The sequence below is a fragment of the Astatotilapia calliptera genome, chromosome 6 (genome assembly GCF_964374335.1).
Source record: "Astatotilapia calliptera chromosome 6, fAstCal68.1, whole genome shotgun sequence".
Taxonomy (NCBI): Eukaryota; Metazoa; Chordata; class Actinopteri; order Cichliformes; family Cichlidae; genus Astatotilapia; species Astatotilapia calliptera.
In genome coordinates this window covers 1,304,007-1,329,245 of record NC_137427.1, presented here as the reverse complement: position 1 = coordinate 1,329,245, position 25,239 = coordinate 1,304,007, and the positions used below count along the sequence as shown (strand labels likewise).

Sequence of the window (25,239 nt, the reverse complement as noted above, 5' to 3'; positions counted from 1 at the left end):
GCAGAGCGAGGACTGCTGAGCTGTGAAAGTCCAGCAGCTGCTCTCCGCAGCTCGCAGACGCTCTCAGACTGATGTTCGAGGACGACGTTTGCAGATCGCTGCAGCCTGTTCTTGTGTCAGCCCTGATTTCCGGCTCTGTTTAGCTTCCTTAGTTTTCCCATCTTTAGGACTCGTGCATCTCATTGGTGCGTCCCGTCCTCAGCACACAGGACACTGGATGTTTTTAGATAGAGCTCACGGCCAAACGCACCACCAGCACAGATATCACCACACACATCAGAGAGGCACTGCAACGTGCCCGAGGACGGGCCAGAGATGGCTGGATGATGCAGGAGGCTTGATGTTAATGCAAACAGATGCCGTGATATTATTCTTGTTTTCACACATGCGTCTTATATCCAGCTTTCAGTGGCCCCTCTTCTTCTGTGTCCGGGTGAAGGCAGAGGGAGAGCGGAAGCCACGTATGAATGCGTGCGGTCGGAGCGCTGCGGGGCTCTTCGGCGAGCGCAGGAAGCAGCTGGTATGTGCTGGTGCAAGCCTGCAGCCATGCACAGAAAGAATGAGTTCATCCTGCTTCTTAAGCTTCGGCTGAAAGTGCGTGAAAAGTGTTTGCATGTTAAAAAAGAGAAAAACAGAGGAGGCCTGCAGCCTTCCACACGAGCATCTGTGCTCGGCTCGGGATGCTTTTAAATCTTACGACGGCCTCCGGTGGCAGCGGCGGCCGTGACTGTCGACTCGCTGCACTTACAAGCTCGGCTGGTCCCGGACGCGACCTGAACAGGGTCAGGCTGCAACCACAGCCTCCAATTATGTTTCACGGAACGAGACATAAACCTGGACCGAGGACTTTCTGTCCTCGAACACGGACCACGTCACGACTCATTTCCTCTGCATGCCAGTATGTCCTGATGCGTCCTTATGGTTCGTCTGACATCAGGGAGCAGCAATGCAAATAATCTGTGCGTGTCTGTGTGTGCGTGTGCTTACGTCTCAGTGTGTGTGTGTTTCTATGTGTGTGTATGTGGGTCAGAGAGGACTGGAACTACCAGTGAAGATGAATAAGCTCTTCGAGGGCTGTGTCCCTGAGGCCAGGCCTCTGATTGGGCAGACGATGGATTCGTCATCATAACTGTATCAACATCATTAAACACGACTGCTTCCTTAAAAAGATATGCTGCTAAAATATGTTCCCATGGAGGGAGACTAAATATACTTCAGGATGGATGAATGAATCTCTTCTTCATCCAGCTTTCTGGAGCATCATCCGCACGACATCAACAGATTCTGAAATCATGGTATTGTTTGCAGCACGGACTTCCTGCGTGTGCAGGCAGCACACGTCTGAACAGAAGCAGCGTGCTACATATTCAGAGTCACGCACCGAGCCTCTGTGGGTGCGGAGACGGATCGGAGGAGACGTATCGCTGGGATATGGAATATACATGTTCACGCGGAGCAGAAACACGACAGGCGGCGGCGGCGGGCGGGGGGCTGCTGTATGTTTAAGCACACAGCTTTAACCCGAGGAACTTCCCTCTCCATGACAGAAGTCTTAATCCACACTCGGGCTGCTTTTATCTGTCTGTGAGGGGGGGGGATTTAAACATTATCTACACGGATCAGAGTTTTAATCTCATTCTGAGCCTCGCTGGGAATGACTGCCGCTGTAATTAGCTCCTGTCTATCTCTGCAAATTCACAGCGGCCCAGAGCCGCAGCCTCTGAAGCATCTCCCATCAGCTGGTCAGAAAGTTTAGCTGATCCAGCCGCAGCACACGTCTGCTTCAGAATCAAGGCGACGGCCGACAGGAGAGCAGACCCTGCTAACAGCTCCCCAAATGGCTCTTTAAATGTCAGCTGCATTTTGGCTCATGGTCCATTTAAGGTGGACTGTGACCAAGTAGAAACCCATCCCATCACGGACGCTGTGTCCTCTGGACTGAGGATGAGGAACCATCTGGCTTACTGTCAGTTCAAAGATGGTCCTCCAGATGGTAAAGAGGGAGGGGTGCAGTAGTCCACATGGCAGGGGGAACTTGTTCATCCATGGAGCAAACAGGCTCTTTAAATGTCAGCTGCATTCTGGCACCAAGAAAGCGATCTGTTAGTGTTTTCCTGTATTCGTGTAGGGATTCATCTCCCACCGAGGAAACCTTCAAAATGTGTCGCAGGCGAGTTCAGAGTTTGTTCTGTGGACGTGTGAGGGTTGGTGTGACACAGGAGGATGCTGGGATAGAGAGAGAGATGCAGGCAGGTGAAGAAGAAGCATCTCCGCGTACGTATGAACACACGTGTGGCAGAACGACACGGCTTGTCAGCTGCAGTTTGGCTGCTGATGTGAAGACGAGGACTCTGTTTTCCCAGGTGTGCCTGAAGGAGTCGCGGGGCACAGCTGCAACAACGAGCTTGACTTGGAGTCAAAGACCCCGCCCCATCACCAGCCGCCCTGTCGTGTTGTGACCATAAATTTTAAATGTTCACATGTGACCGAGTCGCAGCTCCTCGATGATGCATCCTTCTCTGCACCTTGACCATAACATTGCATCTCCTGCAGTTTTGCATTGACGGTGGATATTTAACTGCCCTTCTAATTGTTGGTGGTGTAGTGGTTAGCACATTTACCCGGCAAGCTCAAGTCACCGGTTTGATTCCAGGTAGTGACACTAATCGCATCAGATGTAAAAACGCTGCCAAACCAAAAATCTGGAGCTGAAAAGAGCTTCTTTGTAATTAAGAACGGAGCTCAATGGCTCACAGCCTGAATGAAAGGTGTTTCTTAACCCTTTAACCCAGGGGTGTCCAACTCCAGGCCTTGAGGGCCGGTGTCCAACTCCAGGCCTCGAGGGCCGGTGTCCTGCAGGTTTTAGATGTGTCCGTGATCCAACACAGCTGATTTAAACGGCTAAATGACCTCCTCAACATGTCTTGAAGTTCTCCAGAGGCCTGGTAATGAACTAATCATGTGATTCAGGTGTGAAGACCCAGGGTGAGATCTAAAACCTGCAGGACACCGGCCCTCGAGGCCTGGAGTTACCCACGCCTGCTTGAAACCCTTTCCGTCACCGGCGACAGGTTAGGGTTTAAAGGGTTAAAGACACACTGTACATCGTTCATACAGAAAGTGCTGCGAGTGTGTACAGTCATGCAGTACTTACAGCTCTCCAGCTGCATGATGCACGTCTGAACATCCATCGGGAAGTTTTTTAGATCCATGGGACACGACAGAGTTAACGTTAGCCTGAAAAGAAAGAGAGGAGACACTGAAGACCGAGACCGTGGGTTCAAAGTCACAGACATCGTAACATGTCAGTTTATATCAATGTGCCACCTGCACTGTTGGAACCAAGAGGATACCCGATAATATCAGACTTTATACATCAAAATATTCAGAAACGAGATCCCACTCTGACAAACTTACAGAACCACTGTCAGCATCTAATGTTTAAATCCTAAAGCAGGCACATGAAGACCTTCTCTCTTTGACTCACGATGGACATAAAAAGTTCCACTAAACCCAAAAATGAAGAATAAATGTTTAATCGGAGCTCATATTATAACATTTGCAAGTCAGATTAGTCAAATGAATAAATGCGGTCCAGTGTTTAAACGCGACGAGCTAGCAGTGAGAAAACAGTGTGAGGCCAGAGGACATGTGGCGAGGCAGCAGCGAGCTCAAATCAGAACATTTCTGAAGATCAGCCTAAAACTGCTCCAAAGTTTGGACCTGTTCATTAACTAACCTGTAAAGCACTTTACTTTCACATATCAAAGACTTACATTTAGCACCATGAAGTCTGAGGCGATGGACTTAAACCCAACAACAGGAAGATATTCTAAACATTTTTATATCAGTGACCTGATTAAATAGACACGACTGCAGACGTGCATATATTCATTCTGCAGATGCGTCTTCCTCGGTATCTCAGAGTTCGCTACGTGCCTCTGGCTATGAAAGCATGCATGCATGTATGTACACTGCACACGGATCCTTGGTTTCACGCATAAAGGAGCTTGTACCTTCAAATTACAGGAAATAAACAGAAGTCAGAGTGACATGACTCCATGTGTCACGAAGGTTTTTCTTAACCGTGCTGCTGCTCACCTTATAGAGTACAAAACATTGCCGTTCTTGAATATCCTGAGCAGTTTGTTGTCTGTGGTGACTTCGTGGAAGTGGGCTCCCTTCTCGTTGGCGAAGAACAGATCCGGTTTCCATATGGAGTCTAACATAGAGGGATCCAGGTCCAGAGAGTCATCGGGGTATTCGGAATACGCCAGCCTGGGATCGTTCCACTGCTGACGGAGGAAGATGTTCACTCGGTAGTCCTGCAGACACACAACATAACACGACTAAGTCACACATAGAGAAGCACATGCGACTGTCAGAAACGTAAAAATAAATAACCACAGAGATCATTTACACGAGAACAGGAGGAGAAACTATACAGTTGTCCCTCGTGACCACGTGGAAACCATCCTGTGGCCTGACTGACTGGAAATCAAGGATACCGCGTTCTCCAGACTGATGAGGAGGCGAACATCCAGCTTGTTATCAGGTCAAAGATAACAGGGAAGACGTTAGTCCACGTCCACGAAGCCCCATCAAAGCTCTGATGCTCTGAAGGCAGCTGATGGAATCTTTTTTCAGCGAGAGACTCAAATCCAACAGCGAGTGAGTCTATAGAGTCTAAACTGGCCTGCAGCGCAGACCTTTCACACACTGACGTGTTAGGGAATGAAAAGCATGACAAAGGAGGCCCTGCATATTGTTGCATTTCCCCTGACACACAGATATGCATGCTCGTGTTGTCTGAACAGGACAAGTTCCCTGAACATGTTCTCACAGGGCGGATATAAATTGGGCTACGTGTCGTTTCACAGAAGTCCTGGAACCTGATTCGTATACTCAATCACTGAACCCGTCATATTTTTATCCTGACTGAAAGGCTTGAGGTGTACACAGATGAGACAGAGGCCTGTAATCAATTATAGACCTGTGCATCAGCTGTGCTGGAGGATAGCGTGATGCAAACATGTCAGTGAACACGTGTTCATGCACAGGCACACCTTATAGGCGGCTGACGCCTCGTTACTCCCATCAGTATACGCAGGCATGAGCGTGCAGCAATGTGACTGCTTCAGCCTTGAAGGGTCCTCGAGGCGACTCCTTTCTTACAGCTCAGTCGAAGCGCAAAAACAGCAGCAGCAACAAGTTATATTTTTAATGCTTTGGACAGGAAGTAGCGTTGCCCTGTTTGCTGCTGTGAAGACTCAGAGATGATAGTTGGAGTGACTACAGGGGCCACAGCTTGGTTCAGTGTGTTTGTACAGATGGATGTAAATCAAGTTCCTGTAAGGAATCCCACAAGGCTCAATTTTAGGCCCTGTTTTATTTCCATGTCTACAGCTAAAGTGCACCTTTAAACAGATGGCGCCACACTCGACTGGGCTCCAGCCAGCCTACCTAGAGATGAAAGAAGTAAAAGTAAATGAAAAATGGTCTTTGAAGGAACGGTGAAAAGAATGGGCAAATTCATCAAGTCAAACCATCACATCCTTTACTCTGTGACTCACAAACTCTTATGTGACATCGTTAATCTTCCAGAGACATCTGATCACAGCAGGGATCCCATGGAAGCATTAAAAATATATAAGATAACTAATTCATTATCAACAACCATATTTCTTGGGTTGGGTATCAACACCAACAACGACTGCATCAGGCAATATAAAAGAAGGAGCTGGGGTGGACGTGGGTTGCAAAGTGGCTTGCAGGGAGGTGTGCAGCAGCTTTGGAGAGGCTAAAGCAGTTTGGTCAATCTGATATCCTTGTGTCAGTGTTGTTTATGCACCAACATTGGATCTGACCAATCACCTGCAGATGTCCACTCAGGAAAGAAAATCTAACAAAGAGGGTGGTTAGGGTGTGACTGTGTTTCCATGTCCCAGAACTATGGCATCACTACAGTGTGATTGGTCACTTTAACCTGGACCAACATCAGTGATGATGATCCAGGAACAACACCAACACGACGACATCAGATCAAGTTGTTCAGCTGAGCACTCAGATCAGCTGATCTGCTGGGATAACAGCTGGAGACCCCACAGGGGAGTTTGCATGACTCAGCAGGATCCTTCCTCTTTTCCTAAGGACGCAGTTTAGTGAAGGAACCAGCTCCATTTGTCTGTTGGAGGATTTTTTTGGAAGGTTTAACGCTCCACGAGGATAAGAGCAGCACAGCCATCTGCAGGAAACACGACTGTTTGGTCCCTCGATGGTGAAGCGAGTGCCCCGATGACACTATCACTCCAATGCACGACAGCTCCATAGAAAATTCCCAGAATGCACTGTAAAAGGCAGTGAGCATCACCGCTCGCCGTGCTCACTGAGTGGAAGTGACATCACTGCTCTTCCACTTCAGCAGAGCTCGGGCGGAGCTGGAGTCGCTGTGCAGCGAGCGCACATGTGGCTGATGAAACTAACTCAAGCAGCGTCGATGCTTCTGAACGCGCTGCTTTTATTTCACGAGCTGCGACTTCTCCTCAGACGTGTCGCAGGGCCCAAACCCACAACAGCCCTGCCACAGCTTCAGCTTAGACATTTCAGATCGTTGTGTAGCCTACCGACATACAACAGGAGGGCAAGGTGCACCTAAGTGAAACCCAGATCAGACCCCCACTGTAGGACAGCAGAGTAAGAAGGTGGATAAAAGTGGAGCGAGGGCAGAGCTGTGCGGATATTACATTTCACAGGTGACTTATTCTGCACCGCTGCATCACATTTGCAGTCGTAGGAGAGCGAACGTCATGATCACGGCTCCCAGGGAGTCATGTTGCAGATTCATTGGTGTCTCAGCGCTCACTGACGCAGGACTCAGGAAATACTATTCACTGTGCAGCGATGCAGTGGCTGACCCGGGGCGATCCTGCACGCTCTCACACTCCTGATCTCTGCTGGCAGCCAGAGAGTCCTGCATCTGTTCAGCTATCAATTATTTTAGCTTTCACGCAGTATTTGCACCATGCGTGAAACACAGAACCTTTCTTTCATAGTCCTGTTTCAAAATCCTTCCCGGTACACACTCGCCCCATGCTTTAAGTATTTGCTGCAGTCTAATGAAGGAGAGGGGAGGGTAAACAAATGCAACACATTAGTTTGAGTTTGCATTTTTTTAAATGCTTCAAAACGGATCAAATAATGAGCAGTACACAGCAAATTCAAAAGTGTTAAATGTTTTGGTGTTAATAGTCTTCTTGCAAAGGTAGAGTTAATTTTACTCTAAGCAGAGTCACATTCTTTTAATGTAACTCTGAGGTGTAAAATGATAGTAGTTAAAATCGAGTGTTAAAAATGAGTGTTTCTCTGTCAAATCTGGAGGTGTTACAATGGAAACATTAACTCCTGACCTCTTAACTCTGAACTCCTACAGGGGCTATGACACCAACAGAGTACATTCACAGACTCCGCCCCCAGCACGGCTCCAATCGAAGCTGAAGTGAAGCCGTTTCAGAACATTTTGCTCTACATATTCGAGTTGTTTGCCATGCTTGGTAAGTCATTTTTTCAAAGATTATTTCAATTATTATCATGAGCTTTTACTTCTGTGGCTCTTTGGAGTTGAGACAAAGCTGTGTGAAAGGCATTAGCCATGTTGCTCGCTGATAGCATAATATTCTGTTTTAGCTAGCTGAAAGGTATTGTTTGCGGGCAAATACCACAGCCTTGAAAAAAAGCTTGCATGTGAATTTTCAGTCAAACTTTTGGTCAAATACACCTAAAACAATGTGTAGAATGTGAAATGTTGGTATAATGGTGCTGCTTGAAGCCTGAAAACGATCGCCCATAAAAAAGAGAGCAAACAGCAGTAGCTGACGTCCTGACTGGATTCTACGTTAGCATAGATCCCTCCAGAGTTTTGTGCACACGGTTTAGGTAAAAATGAAAAAGGTTGAGGTTTTACATTTAGTTCAGTATTACCTGTTGCCTGTGTCCTTGTCTTTTGGGAAAATACTTTACACAAGTAATGGCTCAAAGAGGATTCCTTTTTTTTGCTGTGCTGCAATTGATTACCGGATTATTTGTGCCATTAATTAGTGTCAACTAATTTTTATTCAATCTCCGCACAGGATATGCTTGTGAAGATGGAATATGGGGGAGAGCAGAAGTGCGTTGCAGTTCCACAGAGGGATGAATGAAGGACATGCATATTGTATTGAAGAAATAAGTGATGAGAATGCTGTTATTTGCATTTACCATGTCAGACCTTTTGATAAACAAAATTCTAATGAAAGTGAGAACATGTACACTGTTACATCTTTCAGAAAATGTTTTGAAATTGTGGTGCACAGTTCAGAATAAATGTTTTTCAAAAACCATTGCATCTTTTTAGTAAATGTTTATTTCCAAAAGAAATTTCTAGAAGGTCAGAACAGTAAAATTCCTGCTTTTTAGAATGAATTAGAAGATAACTCTTACGTAGTTAAACTAAAATACTCTTTGAGAGTTAATATATAAACTCTTAACACCAAGTGTTAAATTATCAACTCCAGACAGATTTGGTGTTTAACACTAAATCAGAGTTAACGTACCAACTCTCCAAAAAGAGTTAAATTAACACTCTCTGGTGTGGACCCATATAGACACTTTAATAGTGTTGAAATCAAATCCAACAGTGTTAATTTGGACATGCTGGATTTGCTGTGTAGTAGTGTTAGTCCGCTGTAAATGTGTCGGCTGTTGTCACGAATCACAGGAAAATTCCCAGAGGACGTCGTTCTCATCGCGTGTTTAAGCTCACTGCTTTGGTTTCTCTGAGACTGAAATGTGCAAACATACATGGAAATGCAGCAAATCAGGCAAAAGCAGTGTGTGTCTAAGTCTAACGAGCTGTAAAGTGAGCGTTTGGTGTGAACACCTTTATCCTTCAGCACAGACTGAACTCTGAGTATCTCCAGGAAAAGTTCTTCAGGCTTCTTGAAGGACATTCAAAGCATTTCTTTAGGTGTTCCTGCCTTTAGCGCTGCTGCTCCAGCACCACCTCTGGTCCCAGAGCTCCGTCCACAGTCCTTGCTTCAGATATTTAAGAAATGTGGTGCGATCGGCTAATAATTCAAACATTTTAAAACCAATAATCCTGGGCATATTTAAAAGGACAAAGCACATGTGCTCCCTTTGTCCACACAGTCATCTGTCTGCGACAGCAGGGAGCTGCTCTGAGTGAAATCTTCACCCAACCAACAGGTAACAGAAGCTACGTCCACCCGTCCACCTCTGCAGCCAGCACACCCACTGGAAACGCATGCTTAAGATAAGCTGTGGGTGTTTACTGCACCCAAGCGACCAAAACTGAAGCATTCAAGCACATTAAGGGGTCGGCTGTAAACCGACGCACAGGTGCACAAAAACCTTCTCACACAGGGTTTAACTGAAAAAGGTTCCAGTGAGGACAACCATCATCATGTCTCTCTGTGCAGACACGCACACACACACGCACACACACACACGCACGCACGCACGCGCACACACACACACACACACACACTGTGGATTAAAGAGGATGGAGAGACTGAGTGAACAAATAAAAAACTGTTTAACAAAAGTAAATCTGTTTATCAGAGATAGCGTGGAGCCGAGTGAGCCAACCTGGCTCTAAGCCCTGTGTGTGTGTGTGTGTGTGTGCGTGCGTGTGTGTGTGTGTGAGTGTGTGCGTGTGTGTGCGCACGTACAGTATGTGTGGTACTGTGTGTTAAAAAAATCACTCTGGAGCTCTGATCCTCTGTCTGATGTGATGCTAAAACTGTTTTGGGGGAAAAGTGTGTTAAACAAAGAAAAGATGTTACAAAAACTGACTCGTTGCCATTAAACTGATGTTTCTCTGAAAGGTACTTTTTATAAATTCCTGCATTTAAAATCGTTTAAACCATAAAAATGAACTAAAGCTGCTAAAAGAATGTGAGCTTTGACTTTTTGTCCAGGACTTGAAGACACATCAGCTGAAGTTAAACTGGTGCTGACCCGGGCATTTTTAGCAAATAGTACCACATATTTTTATTTATTAAAGGTGTGTTTATAATTTCATAACTCCAAAATAGATGTTTTCATGAATATAAGAGTGCTTATTAAGAGTTTTCATGTTTAAAGATTGATCGGCTGTACTGATCGGTGGGGTGTACGTGTGTCAGATCTCTATCAGACCTCCACAGCCCCTCGGATGGATGAGTGCTACATCAGGACATGTTTGATGTGCTTCTAGGATTCCTGACAGCGTGCCCTTTAAGATGTGAACAATTATTATTGTTGTTGTTGCAGCTATTATTTCTGAAGTAGCTTTACTCTTTTTTCCACACAAATCATTTCCATCTTATCTGCTCTGCATAGTTTGCTTTTACCTATATTTGGTACTCATTCATCCACCCATCATCCATCCATCCATCCATCATCCATCCATCCATCCATCATCCATCATCCATCCATCATCCATCCATCCATCCATCCATCATCCATCCATCCATCCATCATCATCATCCATCCATCCATCATCCATCCATCCATCCATCATCCATCCATCCATCCATCATCCATCATCCATCCATCCATCCATCCATCATCCATCCATCATCATCATCCATCCATCCATCATCCATCAATCCATCCATCCATCATCCATCCATCCATCATCCATCCATCCATCCATCCATCATCCATCCATCATCATCATCCATCCATCCATCATCCATCAATCCATCCATCCATCCATCATCATCATCCATCCATCCATCATCCATCAATCCATCCATCCATCATCCATCCATCCATCCATGCATCATCCATCCATCCATCATCATCCATCATCCATCCACCCATCATCCATCCATCCATCCATCCATCCATCATCCATCCATCCATCCATCATCATCATCCATCCATCCATCCATCCATCCATCATCCATCAATCCATCCATCATCATCCATCCATCCATCCATCATCATCCATCATCCATCCATCCATCCATCCATCCATCATCATCCATCATCATCCATCCATCCATCCATCCATCCATCATCCATCCATCCATCATCCATCCATCCATCCATCATCATCCATCCATCCATCCATCATCCATCCATCCATCATCATCCATCATCCATCCATCCATCATCATCCATCCATCCATCCATCATGCATCCATCCATCAACCCAACCATCCATCCATCCATCATGCATCCATCAACCCATCCATCCATCCATTCTTTAAAGCTGTGCAGAGTCTTTGAGCAGGAAAAAGAATCTGGAGTCCTGGGACTGAAGGACGGGCCAATTCAAAGTCCCGCTGAATGCTGCTGATCAGATCTGGGATTTAGTGGATTCAACAATGGATCGCACCAAAGTTTCATTAGAAATTAGGCTCTAGGAACAGCTGGGAAGTCTTCAATATTCAATAGCAAAAGAATACTGATATCAAGGAAAATGAGACCTTAAAAATAGATATTATTCTTTGGTTATCATGTGTGAATAAGGACATTTTAGTAGTTTCAGTTTATCATACTAATAAATAGTAATATAGCTGTTGTTTTAAACAACTGTTTGACAGATTTCTAAAATATTTAAGTAATGGATGCATGCATGGATGGAAGGATGGATGGATGGATGGATGGATGATGGATGGATGGATGATGGATGCATGATGGATGGATGGTTGGGTTGATGGATGGATGGATGGTTGGGTTGATGGATGGATGAATGGATGGATGGGGTGATGGATGCATGATGGATGGATGGATGGATGGGTTGATGGATGCATGATGGATGCATGATGGATGGATGGATGGATGCATGCATGATGGATGGATGGATGGATGCATGATGGATGGATGGATGGATGATGGATGGATGGATGGATGGATGCATGATGGAGGGATGGATGGATGATGGATGGATGGATGGATGGATGGATGGATGCATGCATGATGGATGGATGGATGGATGATGGATGGATGGATGGTGGATGGATGGATGCATGATGGATGGATGGATGGATGATGATGGATGGATGGATGATGGATGGTGGATGGATGGATGGTGGATGGATGGATGGATGCATGATGGATGGATGGATGGATGATGGATGGATGGATGGATGGATGGATGGTGGATGGATGGATGGTGGATGGATGGATGGATGCATGATGGATGGATGGATGGATGATGGATGGATGGATGGATGATGGATGGATGGATGGATGATGGATGGATGGTGGATGGATGGATGGATGATGGATGGATGGATGGATGGATGGATGGATGGATGGATGGATGATGGATGGATGGATGGATGGATGGATGGATGGATGGATGATGGATGGATGATGGATGGTGGATGGTGGATGGATGGATGGATGGATGGATGGATGGATGATGGATGGATGGTGGATGGATGGATGGATGATGGATGGATGGATCGATGGATGGATGGATGATGGATGGATGGATGGATGATGGATGGATGGTGGATGGATGGATGATGGATGGATGGATGGATGCATGATGGATGATGGATGGATGGATGGATGATGCATGGACGTCTGCTTTTACTCACACTGGAGACTTTGTCAGACTCTGATCTCTGCCTGAAGGTCAGCAGTGGACTTCCTTCTGTCTCTACTATTTAAATTCTTGAGTTTCCTGACATCTGCCTCCGTCAGCCTGCGTTTGCCGCCTCGTCCTCGGTGCATTCTCTAAGTACTCGTCTCTCCATCGACTCTGAAGTGTACTCGACCGCACAGCGAGGACACTTCATGTCTCACGCTGTTAGTCTCAGAGAGCGTCCAGCATCACGACGCGCTGTAACGTCCACCCTCTCCTTTACAGTCACTTCTCTTTTTACTGCTCGGAACAAGAGCGAGACGTCTCAACCTGAATTCATTATAAGTTTTCTTTAGTAATGAAAGACTATTTATCACTAATTCAACCACATTTTTATGCTTTTTTTAAATGCATGGAAACAACAGCAATAATTATATTTTAGAATCAAAAACATTATTTAGATTGACGAGTCTGGACATGCTCTTGGATCCACTGTTTCAGAAATATAAAGAGTGATTTCGGTAATTACCAATAATATTGATTTAGGGCAGCTGTGACATGTTTGATGAACTTTATTGACAGCGATCCAAAGACAAACTGGGCACTTTGGGTTCAGATGTACCGGTGCTGAAGGCCTACATGTTCCTAGAAATGCAGATGCTGAACTTTTCAGTATGAACGTGTTTACGGTCCTCATCAGTGCGATCACCGCCCTCCCAGTTTCTGCTCCAGTTATCGTTCTGGGGTTCTTAGCAGAGGTGGGCGTGTTCAGACGGTTAGCGCTCAGCTGTGTGAAAGGAGCGATGGTTGAATCCTGACCTGACGTATGGCTGCCCTGTCTTCTTCCTCTTTACGGATACCAGATTAAACTGTGCTTGACCACGCCCCCCATCAGCTGATTTTAGATCTAACGCTTTCACGTCCAGGGAGCGTGGTGTCCTAGCGCCACGTGTGAAGAGGACAGACGCGATAAAAGGTCTAGAAACTCAACGAGTCCACATAAAAAAATAAAAATGTGTTGATCAGAAGGTCACATATCACGGAGGTGGACAGTCTGGTTCTTGCCCCTGCTGTGAGGGTGGATGATGCTGTTATCTACCTGTTGCAGCGTGCTCAGTCTCACCTGGGTGGCACTGGTGGCTCGGTGAGAATCATGTTTTTTTAGTTTTCCAGTGTCTTCAATGTCCAACCACTTCCTAACACTCCAGCGACCCAAACATTGAATCATGCTCGCTGGTGACCCTGCAGAGGCTCGCTGTATTACTGGTGGGCAGGAGTCAGAGTGCAGAGAGCTGCTGAGGAGCTCGGTGGAGACGTCCATCAGAAATCACCTTCTCCTGAATGTCAGGAGGACAAAAGAGAACGTGGTCGCCTTCCAGAGGAAAACAACTGCGACTAACACTGTGAAAACATGGGTGAGGAGCTGGAACCATCACTGGCATCTGAGTCAGCTAAGGTCAGAGGTCACTGAACAAACTGCTCTCCATCAGGGAAAACATCACAGCTGCTCCCCTCCTCATGACCGAGGCAGCCACAGAGCTTCAATCATCCTCACTGCAATAAACCATACAGTGACAGGTGAACACACACACACACACACACACACACACACACACACACACACACACACACACACACACACACACACACACACACACACACACACACACACACACACACACACACACACACACACAGGGCTCCATCAGAGCAGCTCCCAGCGGTGCACAAAGCACTTAGACCTTGTCGCTTCAGTCATCCATCAGCTCGTCCATCCATCTTCCGAGAGCGCTCCGCGGATCTCGACCAGCTCTGCTCAGATGATTATGCAGGAACGCCACAGGAAGTGACCCGGTGTCAGAGCAGTTCAGACCACAGAAATATTTCATACCTTATATTTACAGATGTAAAGTCTCAGACATTTGTGGGTTTACAGGCGTCTAAAGCAAAGCTCCCTCGTTATAAACCCACAGAGACCGCCTCTGTGACGAGCACTTTAAAGCTGTTAACCAGATAAGCAGACAGTCCGATCACATGACCCCGTAGCAGCAGCAATCGGTGACAACGGGAAGGAAAAACTCCCTTTTGACAGGAAGAAACTCCAACAGTTGGAGTGAGGAGACGAGAAAAGGGGAGACACGGACAGATCAAAAAAGATGAAGGTTAATAACGTGAAAAACATGAGGTGTGAAAAGAAAAGCCCCGTGCATGATGGGTAGTCCCCCAGCGGCCTGAGCCTGTAGCAGCATAACTCAGGGCCACCTGTCAGCAGCCTGAAGGCTTTCAGACAGTTTTTACATGACGAGGGATGAGAAAGGTTCAGCACTCTGTCCCACTCTGTTTCCTGTTTCCTGTTTCCTCTTCCTGCTTCTACTCTCTGAATATGTTTTCTGACTTTGAGCATCGTTTGTGTGCAGCGAGTCGTGATGTCACGGATGCTTTTAATGACAGACAAACCAAAATAAATATTAATACTACATTTGCAGAGTGAAGTTCTGAATATGCATTGTGTTTTAAGGGGAAAGAAATCACCATGGTTGTTGTAAATTTATGTCTTAGCTGATAAAGTATGAATGCACGACATCCTGGAAGAAATCACAGCTACTTTATTCCACCAGCGTCTCCTCGAGTGCACTCTTGTTTGTCCTGCCGCCGGGCGGGGGGACTCCTAACAGGGTGGGACAGCTCTGCAGCACTCCTAAATCCTGGAGGAGCTGGAGTGACTTTCACAGGTTACAAAACTGATGAAAAAATGCTTTTATTGCCTGAACGTCAGAGGCCACGTGCATCGCTCGGAGCATTCGGGGACATTCAAACAGTGTCGGTGCAGCGAGACCACGAAACCCGATCCTGGTCTGCAGCCGCGTTCGTGTGCGCGTATCGTATCGGTGTACAAAGCAGCTCGCGTGCATGGCGGACCGCCTTCACGTCACTTTAAAGTATTTGCTGTCAGACTCGGTAAATGCTCGCGGCGCACATCTGCTATTCCTGTCTGCTCGTCTGTCTCTTCTGATTTCTGTCTCTGTCTGCCTCGCTCTGTCATCGTCTCCACTCGTCACCGTGACTTCCTGTCTGCTCGCAGTTTGAAGCTTTTCTTTAACTGATTATTTGGCCTTTAAATACAGATTACAAGTTAACTACCATATACAATCCTCTTATCACACAACACTGTGCTGCACAGGAGCCGCACAGTTTTATGTTTTCTACGGTGGCCTTGAGCCGCAGCTCTCCTTTGGACATCAGCTACTTGAAAATACGCTCCGTGTGCAGGCAGACGTGGACATCTGCAGAACACAAAACAGCTTTATCGCTGAACAGAAACCAGGAACTGCACTGAGCAGAAATCACAGGAAACGAAACAGACGGGACACACAGCTGGAACACACCTGAGAACTCAGGTGAACTAAATCTAACTAACGACACAGAACAAGCAAAACTGCCTCACACGAGACAGGAGACTAACAAATTAAAGCAGGAAGTAACGCACAGCGAGACTCTGATTACGACGCGTGAGCGTGACACCAGGACCGGGGACAGAGACTGAAGACAGACGGATGCAGAGCTCAGACGGACGACAACAGGGAGCCTAACGGAAGCCTCTGATTGGCAGAGGCTTGGTGTTTCACAAAGCGCCAGTGCAGTGAAAGCAACCCTGCAGAGCCCGGACCTCAGCATCACCGCAGCAGGGTGGGATCATCCTGGCAGCGAGCGCAGCTCACAGTAATCACATCATCGGGAAGCGAAGCCAGCTCCCAGTGTTCCCAGCACGGACACAGACCTGCTCTGGTTAGTCACCGTCTCACAGAGAAAGCTCTGGTTGACACTGCAGCTCGTTTGATTGGACTTAAAACAATAAAAGCATCTTTTCTGAGTGAGACTCATGAATCCTGATTACACAGAGGCCTTCTGTGGGAGTCCTGACTGTGGCTGTGATTTGGTCCAGAGATGGATGTGATGAAGACGGGTCAACATTTTTAGAGAACGATGACCTCTGACCTGTGACAGCGATCGTGGTTTGAGCGTGCACACTGAAAAATGACGCTGCCGTGCGTCATGGAGCATGACACCTCGCCGCGTTTCCTGTTCTCGGAATGAGAACATGCCGACAATACTCACTAATCAGGAAGTGATGAAAGGCTTAAATTACTAATACTGCCCTCGGTGTGCGTTTGGTGATGTCTGAGCTGAATAAGCCCGACAGCTTCCTCTCCGTGCGCTGAGCGTTCGGCCCTGTGCACTCAAGTATTCTATCGAGCAGTCAAGGACGAACGGCGACTTTAACACACGCTGCAAAGTGCAGCAGCAACACCACCTGACGGTGTCCAGTGTTCCTGAGAGGTGGAGGAAGCTACAATATGTTTATGACTGCTTTACAAACATGAAGCTGTTACTCACCATGGTCGTCTCAGCAATGGAGCCAAAGCTGTTGATGAAAATGTTGCAGGAAACGTTGACGGGAGGACCTGCCGAGAGACAAGGACATGCGTCAGCTTCATCCTCCGCCCACCTCTTCACTCCTGTGTGTGTTTGATTACAGGACTGGTTTGGGTGCACGTACACCAGTTCAGCCAGTAACAGTCAGTCTACGTCTGCTGTGTGTATGTGTGTGTGTGTGTGTGTGTGTGTGTGTGTATTCATATCTTTGTGGGGTCCTGGTCCCCACAAGTTTGAAGGCATCTTTTAGACTCTAAATGTGGTTTAGTGTCAGGGTTACAGTTACAGGTGATGGTTAGGTTCAGGGTTAGACGTTCTCACTAAGATATGAATACTCGACACGTGTGTGTGTTTACACATTATATATAGAGATACTAAAACGTTCCTTGAGCGTATGAAGGATTACGTGTTTTAAGTCGTGCCTGCAGCCGTTGAACCACAGCCGTGGGGCGAGCACTGCAGGTTTGGGCTGAACCATGAAGCATGCGTCCAGCACGTCTGCCTCCGTCTTAGCTGCACAGCAACGGGTGGAGGAATGTGTGAAAAGATCGCATGCCTGGGCCAACCAGTTGTGGTTTACATCCTGTCTGCTCTGATGTTCAGGAGCTTTGGAGGTTTTAGTGAAGCTTCTGAACATTTGTGCAAACGTTTGTCGCAGCACATACATTCATGTTCTCAGAAGTGCTTTTTTAAATCAAAGTCACTGTTTTTGTGTCAGATTTGCAGAAGTTTTTACGAGTTTTTATGTGCAGACACATAAAAACTCGTAAAGAGCGCAGGTGCGACTGCAGGAAGTTATGAAAGTCAAAGGAAAGACTTCGTGACTGAACAATCAGTGAGAAATAGTTTAGACTTCACATCAGTCTGAGGTTAGTTCAGACAGACCGAAGCTGTGGGACACGCCAGACACGAAATGCAGATTATTCTCATGTTTTTCTTCTTTTAGGCAGAAAGTGAATCATCAACATCGTTTTAAATCCAGTTTGCATTAAACTGTAAATTAATCTTTACTTCAACAGGAAGTCCCGCCTTCACCTCCATGTTCATGTCTCTGCAGATGTGTGTGATGTTCACATAGCAGAGAGGACGTTTGTGCTTCTCACTCATTCGTAGGCTCGACAGACTCTGACAGAGGATGAGCGTCCATGCGTGGAAACAAACACAAACACGCTCTCTGATTGGTGGAAATGTGCTCTCCAGTAATATTATTTATTCTCTTTGCAGCAGTCGCTGTTAGAACGGTTCTTGGATGAACTGATGTGGAGCGCATGAATAAAATCAGGCGCTGTGTGTGTCCTAACGGTTGTGGCAGCTTGGTGTGTTTCTGCGTCTGAAGGAGGAGAAAGTGGAGGTGACATGGCTGCAGGTGTTTCATAATCAGTAATCATGAATGTTTAGCCGGCTTGCTGTGAAGCCGGAGATGCAGACGTGGAGCTGATTCAAAGTTCAGTCACGAACGCCGGGAGCCGTCTGCATCAAGCGGCTCGGCCCGCCACGCGTCAGCACGTTTCCTCACAGGCCAAACGACTTCCTGCAGTAAACACGGACGTCTCTGTAGTTACCTTTGAAGTTCGGTCTGATCCGGGCGTCGTAGCCAGAAGTCCTCCCCATCAGTTTGTCCAGGAAGTCAGAGGGAGACATCGGGACCTGGCGTGTCCTCACAGCATGGTCCAGCTCCTTACATCGAGCCACGCTGTCACTGAAACACAGCACACGTAATGGTCACGGCATCGCCGCAGCACGAGGACTTTACTTCTCTGCCAACATTAAACGCTTACGTTATGAATCTGACTCCACATTCAAATTCAAATTTTATTTGTCACGTACACAGTCATACACAGTACGATATGTAGTGAAATGCTTGGACAACTGCTCGTGACCTAAAGAAAACAAAAAAGGAAAAGGCTATGAATAAGATAGGAAATAAATATGAAAAATTAAAAAGGGTAAATTTAACTAGGAAGGAATCAAATATAAATTAAGGTTAAAAATGAAATAACTGTACAACACAAATTAGAATGAAGGGTAAATTTAACTGGGAAGAATAAGATAAAGATAAATATATAAATTAAAGTTGAAAATAAAATAACTGTACAACAAAATACACAATATAGAACTATATAAGATGTATGAAGAAATCTAAATATAAATAAATATATACACAATAACAGCAGCTGTACAAGTATTAACTGGAAATGAAGAATATAGTGACCAGTGTTGTGCGATCCACATTATGTCTTGTGCAGTGCAAATATGCTTAAAGTGATTTAAGTGATGAAGTGAAAACAAAGTCCAGAAAGTCCAGTGTGTGTGTAAGAACTGTATGTGTGGGTCAGTACTGTGTGGTGGTGTTATTGAGAGACCGTATCGCCTGCGGGAAGAAGCTCCTCCTCAGTCTCTCTGTGTTGGTCTTCAGGGAGCGGAATCGCTTTCCTGACCTCAGCAGAGAGAACAGTCTGTTGTTGGGATGGCTGAGGTCCTTCACCATCTTCCTGGCCTTGGTCCAGCACCGCCTGCTGTAGATTGAGTGCAGGTCAGGGAGCTCGGAGCGGATGGTGCGCTCAGCTGACCGCACAACCCTCTGTAGAGCTCGTCTGTCCTGCATGGTGCTGTTCCCGAACCAGGTTAAGATGTTTCCCGCCAGGATGCTCTCTATGGTGCAGGAGTAAAAGTTCCTGAGCACCTTGGAGGGCAGTTGGAAGTCTCTCAAGCGTCTGAGGTGGTAGAGACGCTGTCGGGCCTTTTTCACCACGGTGTTGATGTGACAGGACCATGACAGGTCCTGTGTGATGTGAACTCCGAGGTATTTGAAGCTGTCCACTCTCTCCACTGGGCACTCGTTGATGACGGGGGTCTGGTAGTTCCTCTCCTGCTTAGTGCTGAAGTCCACTATCAGCTCCTTTGTCTTACTGACGTTTAGAAGGAGGTTGTTCCTCTGGCACCAGTTCTCCAGATTCCTAATCTCCTTCAGGTAGGCCGTCTCGTTGTTATCAGAGATCAGGCCCACCACGACGGTGTCGTCAGCAAACTTGATGATGGTGGTGGAGCTGGTAGTGGCCACACAGTCATATGTGTACAAAGAGTACAGCAGGGGGCTCAGAACACACCCACACTTATTGACACTCGATGAGCATTGGACAGCAGATTCAAACACGCCGAGGACGACGCCTCCAAAAAGCTCCCTCCACAATAAAGTTCAATCATAATTCAGTGCATCACCGCAGCTGAACCGTGGGAGTCGCTGACCGTGTCACTTCTGATCAGCTTTCACATAAAAGCTCACATTTGTTCTCTGACCTTTGCAGGAAATGGTGGAAACCACAAGCTGTGGAGCGCTCTGAGCGTCTGCAGAGCGTGCACGAAAGGATCTGACCACTCTAACATCACGGACGAGTCTGCAGTGATGACACAGCAGCTGGTCCAGATGTGTTTGTGGGAATAAACCAATCAGGCGAGCCCAGAGTTAACATGTTTACAGCCTGATACAGGAGCAGACTAACGACAGCTTTGACCTGATCTTTGTTTTTAACTCAGTTTAGTTACTTTCAGTTTTAGTCTTTTTAAGTATTATTGTTTTTAGGACTTATCACAACAAAAAACAAACATCACGTCCATAAAATCATCATCGGTGAAGCTGTGACAGCAATTTTTACCACATGAAGAAAAACTAAAGGCAAAACTGTGCAACCCCAGAACAGCTGTAGTTAATCAGATAATCAGGCCCCATCTTATCTTAATGACCTTGTAGTACCATATCACCCTATTAGAGCACTTCGCTCTCGCTCTGCAGGCCTACTTGTTGTTCCTAGAGTATTTAAAAGTAGAATGGGAGGCAGAGCCTTCAGTTTTCAGGCCCCTCTTCTGTGGAACCAGCTTCCAGTTTGGATTCAGGAGACAGACACTATCTCTACTTTCAAGATTAGGCTTCAAACTTTCCTTTTTGCTAAAGCATATAGTTAGGGCTGGACCAGGTGACCCTGAATCCTCCCTTAGTTATGCTGCAATAGACGTAGGCTGCCGGGGATTCCCATGATGCACTGGGTGTTTCTTCTTCACTCACTATGTGTTAACAGACCTCTCTGCATTGAATCATATCTGTTATTAACCTCTGTCTCTCTTCCACAGCATGTCTTTATCCTGGCTTCCTTCTCTCACCCCAAACGGTCGCAGCAGATGGCCCCGCCCCTCCCTGAGCCTGGTTCTGCTGGAGGTTTCTTCCTGTTAAAAGGGAGTTTTTCCTTCCCACTGTCGCCAAAGTGCTGCACATAGGGGATCATATGACTGTTGGGTTTTCTCTGCATGTATTATTGTAGGGTCTACAGTTTACTGGCCTAAAGCTAACAATTATTTTAAGTCTAGTTTTTCAGTAAAATGTAACTAAAAGGTTTATTCACATCTAGTTTAGTTCACATCTATAAAATTCTTGATCTATAGCTTCAGGACATCCGTGCATGTATTTATATAACTCACCTGTTTAAATCGTATTAAGGCTTAAAGTCTGGATTATTAGGGGGCGTGGCCTCTTTGACTGGCAGGTGGATGGTGACACAGGTAGCTGTAGCTTCACGTCTACTGGACCTCTGGATGTGTTTGTGCTGTTGGAGCGTTTTTAATGGCATCATGTGACCAATAATATGGCTGCTGTGACGTTACTGTAGCAACAGAGTGTCCGACAATTATATTACAATTTCAAAGTGATAGAATAAAGTCAACAATTCACTGAATTACTGAGTTTATTATGTATTTATTATGCATGTGCACACTTAGAGCAAAGCTGCTCAGTGCGCTCCTCTAACACTGCGTGAGATGTGTGTTGGCAGATGAGCTGTCCTCTCATGTAAGTGATGTATGCGTGTGCTGCAGACCCATTAATGTCACAGGATATCGTCATGTTAATCACAGTTAATTACAATCATCACTGCTAGCATTAAATTAACACCAACTATACAGATCTGTGTGTGTCTGTGTGTGTCTGTGTGTGTCTGTGTGCGTGTACACTGGGGTGAATGGGTAGGTAAATGCCAAGGTAAAGCCTGATGATCCTGAAACTGCTTCTGTGCATGTGTGTGTTTGTCAGTTGGGACAAGAGGGAACATATCCAAAAATAACTCTGCACACAACATGGGTCATACTGTCTAACACGCACACATGCACACACGCGCACACACACACACACGCGCGCACACACACACACACACACACACACACACACACACACACACACACACACACACACACACACGCACACACGCACACACACACAGCTACATCCAAGTGTAGTTTCAGGATCATCAACCTTCACCGTGGCATTTGGATTAGCTTCCATTTAGCCCAGCGGGGACGAAGCTCCCACAGTCTCAGAGACACAACGTGGTTGTTTACCGTGGGTTCGATCGCGCTTTCAGCTCCTCCAATAAAGATGCAGCAGCAGCGACAGCAAAGGCATGAGGACAAACAGTTTGCAACTCATTCATTTGAAATGAGCTGAGGGAGACGAGAGCAACATTTAGACCTCAGACACAAAAAGAAAACAGCAGCAGGTCAGCAGCCTCCTCTCACTGTTCAGTCAGGTCCCGTAAATCACAAGCTGAGGCCGACCGTATCATCGCCTGTTTGCAGGAATAGTTTCTTTAATAACTTCTATAATAGTTCATGTAACATTAAAACACCACATGTCAGCATTCAGGCAGCGTTCACTGAATTTATACCAAACAGCTGCAGCATGAAGCCAAGCTGAAGCACCTGCAGTTCCTCTGATGTCCACCAGAGGCAGCGGGGAGTCAGGCCCATAGACGCCCATGTTAACAGCACAACTGCACCAACACACCGTCTAAGGCAGAGCTCCAGTTTGGTGCACACCGTTAAATTCTAGGATGTTAAAGGGTGTTAGTGATCGGCAGGTGTCTGTGTGACATCATACCTGTCAGCCAGGTGTGACGCCTCCAGCTGCAAATAAAACCAACACACCAAAGCTGAGGCTTTCAGCCTGAACAGAGATGAAAAACATCTGGACACAACAAACAGCAGCATGTGTCTGATTTCATCACGTGCCAGCATCATGTAGGGTGTGTGTGTCTCAGGTCCATCAGGGGTCGTCTGATGGTGGTAACTTATTACATTTCTCGGTTTCTTGTCTGCACGCCAGCCTTCCAACATCCAGCTGTGGATTGAAGCCACGCAGGCTAAAGATGGGAGAGGACCGTTTTTACAGAGACAGAGGTGCATTAAACCCAAAACTGTGCACGTGCCCACAGGCGCTACAGAGTCATCGTGTGACCCGGCGTCTTTCTTTGGACCGTACCGCTAACAGTGACACGCTCAGCTGTCGGCTTGCAGCATCTTCAATCAGACGTTAAGCTGCTTAGGTTGCTGTAGCGATACCTCTCCCAATCTTTGGTTCTGCTCGCCTCGCCTCTCTTCACAACTCTCACCATCTCTCCTCCTCCTCCTCCTCTGGCTTTCTGCTGCTTTGAAACACAACAGGACAGTAACAAGTGATGGAGACGGCACAGCATAAGAGCTGATCCTTATCAATAATGGATGAGCCTTTAATCTGGAAGTACCATCGCGCATGCAAAAGGAACCTCCAGGGAGCAGCTGAATATGTTTACTGTAATTCAGACGGCATTCATTTAAAGTGAGCTGCTCAATAACTGGCACGCACGCACACACTCTATTTGACTCTGAAGCTCGTCTCTGATCGACGCGTCCTGCAGCTGGCAGTCTCACCCAGAACTCGGTGAGACTGCCAGCTGGTGGAGATTCAGCCAATCAGAAACACTCCCTGCTGATTATACTGACCTGTTACTCATGCATCATGACACGGGTTGCACATTTAACCGCAACCCGAAAAAGTTGGCAGAATGTGTGAAAAGCATAAATATAGGATGTAATGATTTGAACATTCCATCAGTGGGAATTAAAGAAGCAACAAAAGTAAGAGTTACTAAAAACAAAACAGCTGGAGGGACATTTTATCATTTTGGCCGTAATCATAAACAGTTATCAGGTATAAAAAGAGGCGGAGCTTCTCAGGAGTTCAGAAAGCCTGACACTCGTGTCTCAGAGACACGAGTGGCTGCAGCCACATGGCAACAGCCTCCATGTACCACAAAATCCAAAGTTTTACACGCAGGGAGCTGAGGGAAGAAGAAATCCCGCATACATGGCGTAAACCTTCCTCACAGAGGCACTGAGCTCATATTGATCCCGCCCTACTAATCAGCTGACGGATTATGGTCAGCTGCTGGAGATATCCTTCTGTACCTGGCAGCGTTGGAGCAGAGTGTGCACGGCATGTCTGTATTTCTGCCCAGTAAACAGCCATACGGTGAAATGCTGCAGATGTTTCTTATGGAGGCAGCAGCTCCCACAAACCCCACAGGATTCAACATCTGCACTCATCTGGACATCCTAACGACGTGTCACCCGCTCTCACCCACCACGGTGCTAAAAAGCGTCCTGGTGAGGATCGGTTCGAAGCGCTGACAGAATTATTTATAACTAGCTCTCTGATTATGCAACAACACGGCTCCGTGAAGCCGACACGAAGAGACAGAGAGAAGAGGCCTTTCGCATCTGGCCGCACCGAGCGGCTGGGAGACCTCGACTTATCCCTCTCATTACGTAACGCCCGTCTCCGTCAGCACGGCAGGAGAGACACTCGCAGCAAAACGAGAAAATAACGTTGATGACAAACTGTCGGTAATCCGTCATCCCGGTGTGTGGGCTGTGAAAAACAACGAGGACTTCAAAATCATCAGCTGACTCGTGATTTTAAAAGTTGGCAGCACAAAGTAATTATATTTACCTACAAACGCTGCGGGACACGAGAATAAGGCAGCAACAATTCAAGACAGGAGGAACAATTATACTGTAAGTCGTTTTAAATAACGATGGGCCAATTCTGTTTGCTTTGATTCAATTCAGTTTTATTTACACAGCATCAAATCACAACAACAGTCGCCTCAAGGAGCTTTATACTGTAAGGTCGACCCTACAATAACACATACAGAGAAAAACCCAACAATCATATGACCCCCTATGAACAAACACTTTGGCGACAGTGGGAAGGAAAAACTCCCTTTTAACAGGAAGAAACCTCCAGCAGAACCAGGCTCAGGGAGGGGCGGGGCCACGCTACTTAAAACTACTCAGAGTAGAATTATTTCTTTATCACTTCCTGTCCTGTAAATGTTGGATCGTTATCTCACTATATTAGT

At 46.4% G+C, this 25,239-nt stretch overlaps 1 protein-coding gene and 1 long non-coding RNA gene across 4 annotated transcripts in view; one reads left to right on the top strand and one right to left on the bottom strand.

The window, feature by feature from the left end:
• glra3 (glycine receptor, alpha 3) overlaps positions 1-25,239 on the bottom strand; it is a 52,318-nt gene that overhangs the window by 16,554 nt on the left and 10,525 nt on the right. For all 3 annotated transcript variants that reach the window (XM_080302285.1, XM_080302283.1, XM_080302284.1), the window contains exons 2-5: positions 18,580-18,716; positions 16,979-17,046; positions 4,102-4,325; positions 3,155-3,237 (exon numbers count right to left, since the gene is read on the bottom strand). In XM_080302285.1, the coding sequence (XP_080158411.1) occupies positions 3,155-3,237; positions 4,102-4,325; positions 16,979-17,046; positions 18,580-18,716 (512 nt within the window). The remainder of the gene's footprint in view (positions 1-3,154; positions 3,238-4,101; positions 4,326-16,978; positions 17,047-18,579; positions 18,717-25,239) is intronic.
• Positions 5,221-8,375, top strand: LOC145429186 (uncharacterized). Its single transcript, XR_013909406.1, has 2 exons — positions 5,221-7,550; positions 8,127-8,375. It is a non-coding gene; the product is annotated as an uncharacterized LOC145429186 (long non-coding RNA).